The 13,228-nt window shown below is 54.6% G+C and overlaps 6 protein-coding genes across 6 annotated transcripts; 3 read left to right on the forward strand and 3 right to left on the reverse strand.

The window, feature by feature from the left end:
• Positions 1-1,506: 1,506 nt before the first annotated feature.
• pgxC-1 (putative exopolygalacturonase C) lies at positions 1,507-2,923 on the forward strand (the record flags this gene model as incomplete). The annotated part of the gene is made up of 3 exons (XM_032021073.1): positions 1,507-1,869; positions 1,938-2,648; positions 2,702-2,923. The coding sequence occupies 3 exons, from the start codon at positions 1,507-1,509 to the stop codon at positions 2,921-2,923; spliced, it is 1,296 nt and encodes a 431-aa protein (XP_031881953.1).
• A 170-nt stretch (positions 2,924-3,093) lies between these two features.
• vrtE-1 (Cytochrome P450 monooxygenase vrtE) lies at positions 3,094-4,928 on the reverse strand (the record flags this gene model as incomplete). The annotated part of the gene is made up of 5 exons (XM_032021074.1): positions 3,094-3,725; positions 3,784-4,143; positions 4,198-4,441; positions 4,503-4,675; positions 4,748-4,928. 5 exons carry the CDS (start codon positions 4,926-4,928, stop codon positions 3,094-3,096), a joined length of 1,590 nt encoding a protein of 529 aa, XP_031881954.1.
• A 2,437-nt stretch (positions 4,929-7,365) lies between these two features.
• CGGC5_v008011 (uncharacterized protein) lies at positions 7,366-8,025 on the forward strand (the record flags this gene model as incomplete). Its single annotated transcript, XM_032021076.1, has 1 exon — positions 7,366-8,025. One exon carries the CDS (start codon positions 7,366-7,368, stop codon positions 8,023-8,025), a length of 660 nt encoding a protein of 219 aa, XP_031882076.1.
• Positions 8,026-8,122: 97 nt separating this feature from the next.
• HSD2 (11-beta-hydroxysteroid dehydrogenase-like 2) lies at positions 8,123-9,440 on the reverse strand (the record flags this gene model as incomplete). The annotated part of the gene is made up of 4 exons (XM_032021077.2): positions 8,123-8,241; positions 8,302-8,412; positions 8,475-8,871; positions 8,931-9,440. 4 exons carry the CDS (start codon positions 9,438-9,440, stop codon positions 8,123-8,125), a joined length of 1,137 nt encoding a protein of 378 aa, XP_031882075.2.
• Positions 9,441-9,854: 414 nt separating this feature from the next.
• On the forward strand, positions 9,855-11,524 carry pri1 (DNA primase small subunit; the record flags this gene model as incomplete). Its single annotated transcript, XM_032021078.1, has 4 exons — positions 9,855-10,108; positions 10,159-10,353; positions 10,406-10,852; positions 10,906-11,524. The coding sequence occupies 4 exons, from the start codon at positions 9,855-9,857 to the stop codon at positions 11,522-11,524; spliced, it is 1,515 nt and encodes a 504-aa protein (XP_031882074.1).
• Positions 11,525-11,639: 115 nt separating this feature from the next.
• Positions 11,640-12,953, reverse strand: TRM10 (tRNA (guanine(9)-N1)-methyltransferase; the record flags this gene model as incomplete). Its single annotated transcript, XM_032021079.1, has 1 exon — positions 11,640-12,953. One exon carries the CDS (start codon positions 12,951-12,953, stop codon positions 11,640-11,642), a length of 1,314 nt encoding a protein of 437 aa, XP_031882073.1.
• Positions 12,954-13,228: the final 275 nt, after the last annotated feature.

Genomic DNA, 13,228 nt, shown 5'->3' on the forward strand with positions numbered 1-13,228 from the left:
CCGCGGGCTTGTGCCAGTAGGAGGTTCTCTTTGGCTCTGTGTGGGGCTCTTGCCGTCATGAAGGCGTCCCAGCGGCGTTGGCAGGCGCCGACCGGGGATCCAGATTATGTAAGCAATCATTACGTAAGATCGTGAGTTCCTGGAGCTTCACACTTCTGGTGCTGCGAGAAAACTTTTGCATGTTTTTTGCGACCCTCGAAGGACCGATCCACTCGGACTGGTGGGGCCTGGCGGATTGAGTCTGGTTCGGGGGTCGCAAAAAGTAGCTGGATTTTGGATCTGGGTCTTTTCTTTTTGTTCGGTCTCTGTCGGTCCAGCTCAAGCCCGCCGCCGACGGACAGCATCACCACCAGCTGCCTGCACATTAGCCAAAACCATGCAGGATGCCTTTGGGTGCTGACTTGGCTTGTTCAAGGTTGCATATTTGTATTCGTCTCATTGGTTGGGTTCCCGATTCGTCTGGTATGCGGCCTCGGACCAGAACCTCAAGGAGTCGCCCTCGCGCATCTGCCTCCTCCCATGCTGGTACAGATTCAACGACAACAAGGCGCATTATCTGGATATTCAACGATTTGAACATGAGAGGCAGCTTCGCGTGTGGCGCTGACGCCGAGAGAGACAAGCCCAGATACCGGACTGGCTTGACTCAGCTTAGCGTTGGAGCGACCGGAGTTTCCAACGGTCTGTAAGCGGGAGGCTCAGGTTGCATGAGTAAGTGAAGGATACACAGCTGCAAACCAATTCAAATACGCCCGCTCGAGTCCTCGAGATAACAGCAAAGTTCACCGGAATTCATGACAGACCGCACAAGTGCCAAGACGGACATATTCTCCAGATCTTCCACGATGGATAGCTGGACTAATCTGGCGGTATCCCGCCCCCTTCCATAGATGTTATTCCCGAACCATTGGTCCTCCAACATGGTCTTCTCTCCGTCCATGAAAGTATTTCCTGGTTCTCAATGTGAGAAAATTGACTACCAAAGTTCCTGTTTCCCCTGACAGGAGCCGCAAGGTGCCGGTCATCCGACCCCAGATCCTAGTCCAGCGCAATTCCGCGCGCGGGGGAACCAACGAACGCAGGCGTGGTCGATCAGTTGCAGGCTAGCTCCAACCGGAGAAACAATTTCCATCAACCATTCCCCTCCATTAAAGCAGGTCGTCCGATCTCGCGTTCGTTTTCTCTCCTTGGTTTCAACGGCCCCACCCCTCGTTGCTGAGAGCCTCCTCCTTGTCATATCTTGACCTTGCTGCTTATGTGCTACCGGGCTCATTTCCGCGCAACCCATGTCATCCTGGCCCAACTCAAATTGCTAAAACCAGATAGGCTTCGGTCCAAGATGCAACGTTCGCGACCCCTCAAATCCGAAAGATGGAGCATGAATCGACCGAAGCTTTGTGGCGTTTATAACACCCGCCTTGGCTCCCGGCCCCCCGTGTGATTGATGGTGTCTGCCAACGTCAACGTTCATCGCTTCTTGATCCTCGGAAGTCTTGGTTCGCCACAATGCTGTACGGTCATCTGTTGTCGCTGGCTGTATGCCTCGCGGCCCCTGCAGCTGCAGCTCCCTCCTGGGCCAACAGGTGTACCATCGTCCCCTCAAAGGGCGACGCGTCGGACTCGCCTGCCATTGCTGAGGCCTTCACCAAGTGCGCCAACAACTCCGAGATCATCTTCCCTGCCGGCGTCGAGTACAAGATCTACGAACCCCTTGTCGCGAAGCTGAACAATGTCATCATCAAGGTGCAGGGAAACCTGACCTTGCCTCAAGACATTCCAGCCATGCAGTCGCTTGTCGAGGCGAAGGGCGGCACCCTCACGTGGTTCCAAATCGGCGGTACCAACGTGCAATGGATCGGCTCATCTGATGTGCGTCTCTTCTTTTTTTGGCTACAAACTTACTGCCCACGAACACGCGCTGACCGAACTATGAATAGCCTCATGCCGGATGGATCAAGTCGCACGGACAGGCCTGGTGGGATCTCAACCAGCCCGGTCAGGCGGGCACCCCCAACCGCCCTCATCTCATGCAGTTCAACGTCCAGAACGGCGTCATGAAGCACATGAAGTCCCTGAAGCCCATCGGCTGGAACTTCTCCATCAAGGGCAAGAACATCACCATCTCCGACACCGTCATCGACGCCCGCTCCTCGAGCAGCGCGTTCCCCTTCAACACCGACGGCTTCGACGTCGGCGCCAAGGACGTGACCATCACTAACAGCAACATCTTCAACGGCGACGACGCCATTGCGATCAATGACGGCGCGAACAACGTCGTCTTCAAGCACGCAACCATTGGCTTCGAGACCCACGGCATGAGCGTTGGCTCCCTCGGATCCAAGGTCGCGTCCGTTGCCGACGTGCAGAACATCCGATTCGAGGACGTCACCGTCAAGGGCGGATTGTACGCTGCTCGCTTCAAGAGCTGGATCGGTGGACAGGGTCTGGCCAAGAACATCACCTGGAGCAACATCCGCGTCGACAACGTGACCTTCCCCATCTTTGTCACCCAGACATACTTCAACCAGGCCAGTGCTGGCGGCGACAGGCCCAACAACTCGTCTGTCATGATGGAGGACTTCACGTGGGAGCACTTCTCGGGTAACATTAACACATATAGCCCTGGCGATGGATCCTGCACTTCAGACGTAAGTCCCGACCACTCTGCTCAATGCCTAGGGTTCTTGCTGACAATTCGCAGCCTTGCTGGTACAATGTTGGCCTCACCAACCTCACCCACACTGAAGCCGTCATCATTGAGTGCAACACCGAGAAGTCGTGCAAGAACTTCCAGACCAGAGACATCAAGGTTCACCCGCAGAGCAAGAGCGAGTCCAAGCTCATCTGCATGAACGCGATGCCTGATCTGAACCCCCAGCTGGGCTTCGACTGCAAGAACGGCACGTTTGCTCCTACTCTCTGAATAATGCTTCGTAGAGCAGCGGATAATTGAATCACACTTTGAGTATGTCCCTGGTTCCTCTGTGAGATGAAGCTCCCGCTCGCAAGTTCGACCATTCGAGCATTCCAATGTCTGTCCTACCTTCCATAGTAGACCTCGCGCAATGATCATACCGGGCAATCAATGTCCGCTCAGGCAGTGCTCGGCGCCCTCTTCTTCAACTTGCAAACCACCCCCTGAGTCCTGTAAAACCACCGCGAGCTCGTCCACCACTTCTCATTCGGGTCCACCAACTCAATCTCGAACCTCGCAATCAGCGACGGGACAACCTTGTAAATCTCCATCAGACTCAGATTCCTGCCCAAGCAGATGCGCGACCCGCCGCCAAACACAATGTCCGTCGCATTCCACTGTCTCATCCGGAGCTTGTACGCCTCGTCGTCTTCCCCGTCCTGCTGTAGCCACCGTTCGGGGCGGTACTCGTCCGCATCAGCTCCGTAGACATCCTTGTTACGACCGACGATGTAGGGGTTCATGCCTATGAGCGAGCCGCCGGGCACGACGGAGCCGTCTGGGAGGGCGAGGCCGGTTTGCGGGACAATGCGTTCCATGGTCATGGAGACGGCGGGGTGGAAGCGCAGCGTCTCGCGGCAGACGGCTTCGAGGTAGGGCAGAGCGCGGGCGGCGGCGTGAGGGGCGGGTTTGTCGGCGGGGATGTTGGTGACGACTTCTTCCTCAAGGCGTTTCCAGATGCGAGGGTTCTTGAGGCAGTAGTAGAAGAGGGCACGCATTGTGATTGCTGTAGTGTCGGCTCCAGCGATGACTGTTTGTAGGGTACGTCAACAAAGTAGCTCGGATATGCGTTCAAAGTGTCTGCTTACGGTTCAGGAGGAGGTATCCGATGATTTTTCCCTCATCCACGATATCGGGATGGGTGCCCTTCGAGTCGACAAAATACTGCAGGAAGTCGGGCTTTTCGGGAATAAAGTTCTTGTCCTCACCCTTGAGCCGGGCAGCCAAATGCTCCACGGCGATTCTTGTGACGTTCGATAAATTAGGAGGCCCGAGTGGGTAAACGGGGTTCTTGTCCAGCCAGTAGTCCATCCAAGGCATCTGCCCGCAGAGGCCGAGATAGTCAATAGACTGGTCTCCCACCGCAAGCGTGCCATCGAAGTCGCGGCCCTCGTCCATGTATCCGAACTTCTTGCTGAACGTGACGGCACCAAGAAAATCCCATGCGACTAGAAAAGTAAGCCTTGGAACACACAAGGGGATATAATCTTGAGAGGTCTTACAGAAAGCCAGCCAGTCGCCAAAAACGCAAGCTTCGCCGGTGTTTACGAAGCGCTTTTGCAGGTGGTCGCAGAACTCGTCGATGCACCTGTCCATATGCGGTTCCATGGCGAGGACGCTGGGTACGGAGTAATGCCGCACCACAGGCCTCTTCATCCGCGCGTGCTCGACATTGTTCGTCTCTGAGAACATGTGATATGTGATCTTTCCGTTGATGATGGAGCTGCTGTTCTTGTACAAGTCGGACTGGTTGATACTTAGCACAGCCTCCCTCAGTAGAAAGCCTCTGACAGGCCAGGTACGTTACCTTAGACCATTTTCCATCCGTGCCATACAGAATCTTGATCAACTCGGGAATGTCGATATCTAGTAGATTGGGGCCTAGGCGTACGATCGGGCCATATTTATCATGGAGCTTCTTCATCGTTGGTGCGTAGTTGGCGTTGTACGTATGCCACAAACGCCACAGGTTGGTCCATCCTAAGGGGAAATGTAAGTCTTAACTTCCTTTCCACTGGTGGACGGAACATGATGTCGAGGTCTGTATCTTACCTGCAAGAAATGGCCCGGGGTACTTCTTCAAGGGAGATGTTGACCACGAGACAAGGAACCACACAAAGCAGCTCAGAGCTGGAGTTAGAAGAACAATGCTCGTCTTGTGGCTCTGCGCTTCGCCCAGGAGATTTTGCCAGGGAGGGATAGTCCCATTGGCGGGGAAAAGGACTGTGTCCATGGCGACCAGACCCCGTTGTACAACAAAACTTGAGTTTACACAATGACTTTTAGAGAAAAGAAGGTGAGCAGATACGCCAAACGGCAACTTGAGAACGGGCATCAATCATTTCTTATCATTCCTTGCAAAATCAGGCTCTGGAGGCGGGGCAAAGCCGCAGATATGGAGAAGAGCCATCGTCCTATGAATCTCTGGTCGCACAGCAGGAGTTGGTTGCAGTCGCAACGCTGCGATATGGCCCACGTCGTCTGCAGCCTACAGGTGAAGATAGAGGAGATGCGGGGATCCTTGTTGGTGGGCGAGCGGGGATCTGCATGATGCTGTGATGGCACGATGACTCTGCATCAGCAATACCTGCAATCGGTGATGTTGTTCTTGGGATGACTGTTGACAACGCTGCTTCGCATCGAAATTGCAACGATATGGACCATCTGCCTATTACGATCAACACCTTGAATCTGCGGTGTAAGATCTGACTTCAAGTTTCTGAGATACCCCAGTTATTGATTTCACATGCGTTTCCGTGGAGTCAGGCTGTCGCATGCTCCCCATCGCCCGTCACGAAGACAACGTCGTACTGCTTACACGTTGCATTCCCTGCAGTCTGAGCGCCAAGCCCCTGCAAATGTCAAGAATGACATGTCGTTTGAGCCACCCGAGCGGCAAGCCGGGTCCTCCCAAGATGATCTCTACTTTATCTAGACGACATATGCAATAACGAACCCAAATTTGTATGCAACGAGCCAAACGGGTAAAAGCTCCTTTTTCGTGCTCCACCTCCGTGACTACATACTGGGCGCATGCTCGGACTGGACCTAGCCAGGGGTTTGGCTGACCGGTGGACATGATTATCTGACGGGTGTAGGTAATTGGATGCGATCCGGTTGGCCAGTTCGGCTGCCTTTCCAACGTCGCTGCATGAGATGCGGAAGGCGATGCACATATTCTGTACGTGTTGTTGGTGCCTGTGGAGTTTCTGTTCGTCATGGCTCGCAACTTAGGGATGGAGACTCATCTGGCGTCGACATCACGGTAATGACCGTAGAGCCTCTCGAATTGAAATATCAAAGTTTCCAAGGGGTACGTGTGTATTGAGTGACAAAAGTCGAAATCGTGAATAAATTTGCAGTCCAGATATAGTGGATTACCTAGTCTGAGGTTTTCACCTTCAACAGAAAGAGAAGTCATAATCCGACCAACATGTCGAATCACTGGTTAAAATGAGATGCGAAGGAATCAGTTCGAGATGCTTCCTCAACAGCAAGTATAAGTTTTGTCTTCAAAGTGAACTTTCAGGGAGGGGGGTACTCAGATTTCCAAATCTACTGTAACAACTACAGGACGACGCTGCGTATTCTCAATTCTCAGTTCAAAGTTTGCAGGAGATAGCTTAGGTACTTAAACTCATCTCATAGACTGATAGATGGTGATTGAAATTACAAAAGGTTATTTGTGCAAGCGATTGGAAGCAATGGATGAGTCTGACGCATGCGAAAGAGAATACTTACGTACTGAACTGAAAAATAATTTGAGGAAGGTGCGATGCATGGTCACATACAAAGGGGGCAGGAGCAAAGTGAGAATTCACCTTACTTCACCTCACCTCGTCAGATTCTGCTCGTATCCTTTTTCTTCCCGCGCACAACACCCACTTCGATTGTTCACATCGGAAACAATCGATTCACAGTCAACAGTTTGCCGCAGACTGCCGCAGCGAACAACAACGAACAAACCTAAGAGGAGTAAGTTGCTTCTTTTTCTATCCTTGCACTGATAAAAGCTGACAGCTGCAAGATCCCCCAGAAGCATTTCGAACTGGCATTCAAGGCTCTGGTCCCGAGAAACATAAGATGGCAGGAAGAGCTGAAGACGAGATGATGAAGGATATCAGTAGCCAGCTGCCGCGAGAACTGGCAATTGTGAACGACACATCTGTGGGAGATGTTACAATGAACGTTACCGCCACAGGCGGCCACAGCCTCCGCAATGATGTTTCCAGAATGGAAGCAATCGCAGCCACCTTACGCCCAAGGCCTTTACCTGTCATACCTCCTGCATCCACAGTCGAGACCACGCCTGCAGAAGGGCCAAGACTAGCCGTCTTTGAGTATGTCCCACCCGCATCATCACGCTTACTGCTAAGTTACTAAAATTTCAAAGCTACTTTGGCAGTACAATGGTCGATTTCATCGTCGGCCCTCAGGGAAGAAAAATCTCGATTCATGCGAACATCCTACTTGCCAACCCGGATTGCGCCTGCTTTCGAGAGACGCTCCAGCGCCAAAAGAATGGTCACGGGGCTAAGAAGCTCCGACTAATGGACCATCCTGATGTCGTCGGTCTCATGACACAATTCCTTTACACAGGCAAAGTCCCTTTCATCCCTCGAAGACTGCTCCAAAAGCACTGCGCCCCAGCCGCACGTCACCCTATCACAATGCTGTCGCACACATGTGTCAAAAATGACAGCGTTCGTGTGGGAAATGTGACTCCAGCGGCCGTTTCTCCCGAGAAGTTCCAAACGATGCCTTGGAGCATAAGCACATCTGCCGAGGAGATAAGACTTCGGGATTACGGCAACTATGAGCTGCAGATGAGTCAGAAAAGCGCAGCAGCGACCGCTCCGACAGCCGACAACGCCGAGGGAAGAAGTCAAACAGTCAGATATTGGCGCGAATGTGTTCAGCCTCATCTCCAGAATGTGGAGAAAATCCCGGTGTTCGGCATGTCGACACTTCGTGTCGAGGCCGAGCTCTACCAATTGAAGCTTGTCCAACTGATGCTCTTCGCGGACAGATACAACATGGCATGGCTGTTTCACGACACGCTTGCATCGTACTGCAAGGGAGAAGCGCTGTTCCAACATGACCGCCCTGTGGAGCGACATGTCGAGCTAGCATACCGATGCGCGACGTTCCGTTTGCTCCCAGAGCTCATGGTGGAATATGGACGTTTCTGTGCTTGGAGGCGAGATAGCGACATTGACATCATGTTTGGCGGGTATCTTCCAGACTTCGTTGCAGATGTCAAGCTCAAGAAGACAGAAGGGAACCCTATTCCGCCCATCATCGGCCGGTTTTTGAGAGCGCAGATCTGAGCGACAGGAGATGCCTGTGTTACATAATGATTGGACGCCGAAGGGGTCGTAAGGCTGAAAGGATGTGAATGCGTCATAGGACGCCATAGGGCGTGTGCTACTGTTGGATAATATTTGTTGGATTGACCAGGGTAGTGATGTACGAATAATGAAGCAGTAACTTGTATCTAGTTTCAATGACTTGAGTGAACGAATGCCGAGCAGCGAACGACTGGGCTGTTCTTCGCAGTCAGCTTGACGACAGTGCACTAGTTGGGATGATGGTCTGCTGCTGACATTCATGCTGCCAAGTACGGAAACGTATACGGTATGGAATATTTGACATTACGATCATCGAGTCATGGGCCTGCCCATGGCATGACATCCAAGTGTACAGGAAGAATTCGCCTGTAGCACTTGTTGATTCAGAACCCAGCCCGCTTCCTACGCCTCAAAGTTGTACTTCTTACGAGCCCGACCCTCGATGAAAGAAGGCCAGAGAAGGTACAGATACTGCGCGATAGCATACGGCATCTTCGGGAGCACTACGTTGCCCGTCACACCACGGTCGACCGAGTCGATACATCTTTCAGCGACGTAGTCGATCTTCAACCCGTGCTTGTTGGGGTCTTCTTCCCTCACGGGGCCCGAATCCACTGCGGACGCTCGGAAGTTTCCTTCAATGGTGGCGGGCAGGATGAAAGTGAAGGCGATCTTCGGATGCTCGATGGCCAATGACTGGAACAGCAGGAGAGAAGAAGCCTTGGTTGCGGCATAGAGAGCTCTTGTCGGCGCGGGGATGACGGCGGCAACTGATGAGACAAGGAGTATCGAGGGAGATTTTGACGTTCTCGTCAACATGGGAATCTGCGAGTTTGTCAGTCATATAGCCAAGCAAAGCCGTGCGTGGCTCCTTGGACTCTTACAAATGTCAGCGCGGAAGCCAGAGGCCCATCAAAGTTGCCTTTGATAGCACGCCCCGCGATATTGACTGCCGCTTGAATCCCAACGGCCTCGGCATCCTCCTCCGCGGACTTGACACCGGTGAGGGCCATGGCAGGTTGCAAAGCCGATACCCCCGCGCAAATGTGTAGCGTATCCAGGCCCTGCCATTCCTTCTCAAGCCGGTTCCTTAGACTGACAAGGTCCTCAACATTGCTGAAGTCTGCGACTTGCCATATGCACTTGTCCCCGCACTCCTTGGCCAGGGTGGTGATCTCGTCTGCGCGGCGAGCGACAACGCAGATCCGTGCTCCGCGGGCGGCATACTGCTTTGCTACGGCGCGACCGACGCCGCTCGAAGCTCCGATGATGAGCACACGCTCATCCGAGTGTGAGAGGCGCTTGTCTCTTCTGCGTGCTTGTGCTGCTAGTTGGCGCTGGGCAAGAAGAACCGCGAGCGCGGTGAGCGCCATGCGAAGGACGGGGTATCCCATTGCTAATACTAGCCAAGATCAATCAAAACCTTGGGTTCTGAAGCGACTCAAAGGATGGAATACGGATTCAACATCAAGGTAGGTAGGGAAAGCAGATGTTGGACATAGCTTCAGCTGGGATGCCTCGGCCCATGCCCTTGCCCATAACGCCAGCTCCCTGCAAGGACGTGCAGGAGATGACTAAGCATGAGACAGGGGTCCATGGACAATTAACGCGAACAACGCGTCTGAGACGCGACTTTGAATCATTCAACCCGCCCGCACTCAAGGCCCCGGCAACCCACCACCGGCGACGATTGACGGTTGCACTTTCGAGCGAGTCGCCAGACACACAAACACACAACCCCAAACTCAGATATGCCTCATTCTGTATCGCCAGAAGCCAATTCTCCCACAGCGGTTCCCGACGAGACAATGGCCGACTCTCCTGTCCCGCCCAATGCCGACAGCCAGGCGACTGACGGCGACGTTGCCATGGCTGAGGCTGATGCTCCCGCGGTTGCTGCTCCCGAGGCTGCTGCCCCCGAGGCCTCTGCTCCCGAGCAAAAGAAGGATATCAAGTTGGAGGACCTGTTCGACGATGCGGACTCAGACGACGAGTTTCCCAGCTCAAAACCGCAAGAAACTCCTGAGAGTTCTCCTGAGATCCTCACGCCCCCCTCTCCAACGTGAGTTCTGCAGTCAAAACTTTTTGGCTCCATCCTGACGTGCGAGGCAGAGATATCGCACACATGAAGGCTTCCGACCCCGAAATCATGCGCAGCTTCTACCAGCGCTTGTTTCCCTGGCGATACCTCTTCCAGTGGCTCAACCACAGCCCCTCCCCGACGAACGACTTTGGCCACAGAGAGTTCGCCTTCACACTGCAGAACGACGCATACCTACGATACCAATCTTTTGCGACACATGACCTGTAAGCGTGGACTTCATTGCAATGCTGAAGAACCCACCCTAACGTGCTGCAGCCTCCGCAAAGACGTCCTCCGCCTCATGCCCTCCCGTTTCGAAATCGGCCCCGTCTACAGCACCAACCCCCGTGACCGCAAGACCCTCCGCAACGCCAGCGCCTTCAAGCCCCTCGCCAAGGAACTCTGCTTCGATATCGATTTGACGGATTACGACGACATTAGAACGTGCTGCGACAAGGCCAACATTTGCATCAAGTGCTGGCAGTTCATCACTATGGCGATTAAGGTGGTTGACGTTGCCCTGCGGGACGACTTTGGTTTCAAGCACATCATGTGGGTTTACTCTGGACGAAGAGGTGCCCACGCGTGGGTTTGCGACAAGAAGGCCAGAACGATGGGCGACCAGATGAGGCGGTCGATCGCAGGGTATCTCGAGGTCATCAAAGGTGGAGCGCAAAGTGGAAAGAAGGTCAACCTGTGGCGGCCATTACATCCCCATGTCCAGTAAGCATCCCTCACTCTTTGTCCCAAGGCGAAACACTAAACTGGTGCTGCAGACGAAGCTTGGACACGCTTATGCCACACTTCCAAGAAGACGTCCTCGAAAACCAGGACCCCTGGGCCTCTAACGAACGCGCAGAGCGCCTGCTACAGCTCCTTCCGGACAAGACGCTCATCGACAACCTCCGCAAAAAGTGGGACGCCTCCCCCGGCCGGTCTTCCATCAACAAGTGGGCCGACATCGACGCCGTCGCTAAGACGAGCGCTGGCAAGAAGTTTGACGCGAGGGGGCTTCTGGACGCAAAGCAGGACATTCTCCTCGAGTACACGTACCCACGCCTCGATATCGAGGTCAGCAAGAAGCTGAACCATTTGCTCAAGTCGCCGTTCGTCGTGCACCCCGGCACCGGCAGGGTGTGTGTACCCATCGACACCAAGAACCTCGAGGATTTCGATCCCCTGAGCGTGCCAACGGTGCAAGGCTTGTTGGCGGAGATTGATGCGTGGAAGGGAGAGGAGGAGGGCGACGGGGCGCAAAAGAGTGTGCAGGACTGGGAGAAGACGAGCTTGAAGCCGTACGTGGAGCAATTCCGGTCCTTTGTGATTGGGTTGATGAAGGACGAGAGGGATAGCAAGGTCAAGAGGGAGAGGGAAGACGACTCGATGGAATTCTGAGCGCATATTCGACATGACTTGTATGATGGGCAAACTCGGTACCGGGGTTGGTGTTCTTGTCTTGGCACAGCAACTGGGGTATTATTGGATCTAATTATCACCTGTCAAATGCAGGCTATGAGGCACTCTCGGCCGTCTTGGCCTCCTCGCCCTTTGCCTCTGCTGGCTCGGGCACCGCAACATTCTCCGTAATGGTCTGCTGCTCATCCACGTCTTCGTCGTCTTCCTCCTCGAACCTACTGTCCTCGACCTCTGCCGTCGGTGTCCCGCTCGCGCTGCCACCCTCGCCCTTGAGATGTGCCTCCTTGCGCTTGGGGATAACGCTCAGGAACGCCTCGGCCCAGTCGCCGGTTTCCAGCCACTTGAGCATGATCTCCACCACATGATTTGTAGCAAGCACCCTTCTACTGGAGATGTTCATGTACTCCCCAATAGGCAGCTTTGCTGTCTTGATCCCCAGCTCCCTCGCGCGGCGGTGGCAGAGACCCTTCTCGCGGTTGCGGTCGACGAGTCCGCCGATAACGTAGCTTACACCAGGCTCAAGGCGGTCGATCGTATTCGGGGAATCGGCAGAGAGATAGACGATGTTCTTCAACTCGTCCACCGGTTCCGGCTCGTGGTCGGGGGTCGGCGCATTGTCGTACACATCCCTCATAACAGCAGGCTTCTCCCTGCCCTCGCCCTTGAGCACCTCAATCACCTCGCCGCCCTTCTGACCTGCCATCAACTCATCCGCATCCTTCGCCGCCTCCACAAAGTTGCTCTCGACGAGCTTCACGCCCTTCCAGCCGTTATGCTGCCCGCCCAGGGTCGTGTCGAAGCGCTCCTTGAGCTTTCCACCGTACGAGCTGACGTACAGGTGCACGCGGTAGCGCGCCTGGCGGTTGTCGGAGTAGCAGCGCGTGATCTGGCTCGCGAGGCTGACGAGCTCCTTGTCGAGCATGTAGCTCTCGAAGTCGCAGTCGAGGATGAGGGTGACGGGCGTCTGAACGGCGGGGACCTTGGGGGTCTTGCGCTTCGGGGGGATGATGATCTGCGAGCGGTCGAGACCCTTGGCCTCGGCGTCCGCGACGATGGCGGCGATCTGGTCGCGGCGGGCGGCCTGGCGGTCGTGGCGCTTTTCTTTGCGCTTGCGCTTGCGGTCCTCGCGGCCTTCCTCAAATGCTTGTTTGCGTTTCAGTTTGCGGAGTTGGTTCTTGGAGAGTTTGGGTTTTTCTTCGGCGACGGCGGGGGAGGCGTCGTTGTCGTTCTCAGCGGCGGTTTTGGAGGCAGGTTGAGCTTCGGATTCGGGTGCCCCGCTACTTGATGCTGCGGCACCGTTGTCGCCATTGGCGGTGGCAGGGACGGCGGATGTGGTTTCTTGGTTGCTGTCGGCCATCTCGAGGTCTACGGCCGGCTGGGCGACAGGGTCTGCAGCCGTGGAAGCCATCCTTGTGGTTGTGAGGCTGGTGACGAGTGCAAAGTTTGGGGTGCGAAGTGGGGGACTTTTTGGAAATTTCGGCGATGGTTTGCGATGGTTGACCTGGAGCCGATGCGCAGCTGCACCTTTGGAGAGAGACGCTAAGCCGTTTGTGGGGAATGGCGGGGCGGACGACGGTGCTGCACGGAGACACTGAGTTCGTGCTCTTAGGTGCAGCGTTCTGGAGAGCATGCACGCTGATGGGCTTGCTTGACGTTTCTTATGCGAAGTGGATAAAATTGAGC

This window comes from Colletotrichum fructicola (genome assembly GCF_000319635.2).
Source record: "Colletotrichum fructicola Nara gc5 chromosome Unknown KSG_Nara_v1_contig04, whole genome shotgun sequence".
Taxonomy (NCBI): Eukaryota; Fungi; Ascomycota; class Sordariomycetes; order Glomerellales; family Glomerellaceae; genus Colletotrichum; species Colletotrichum fructicola.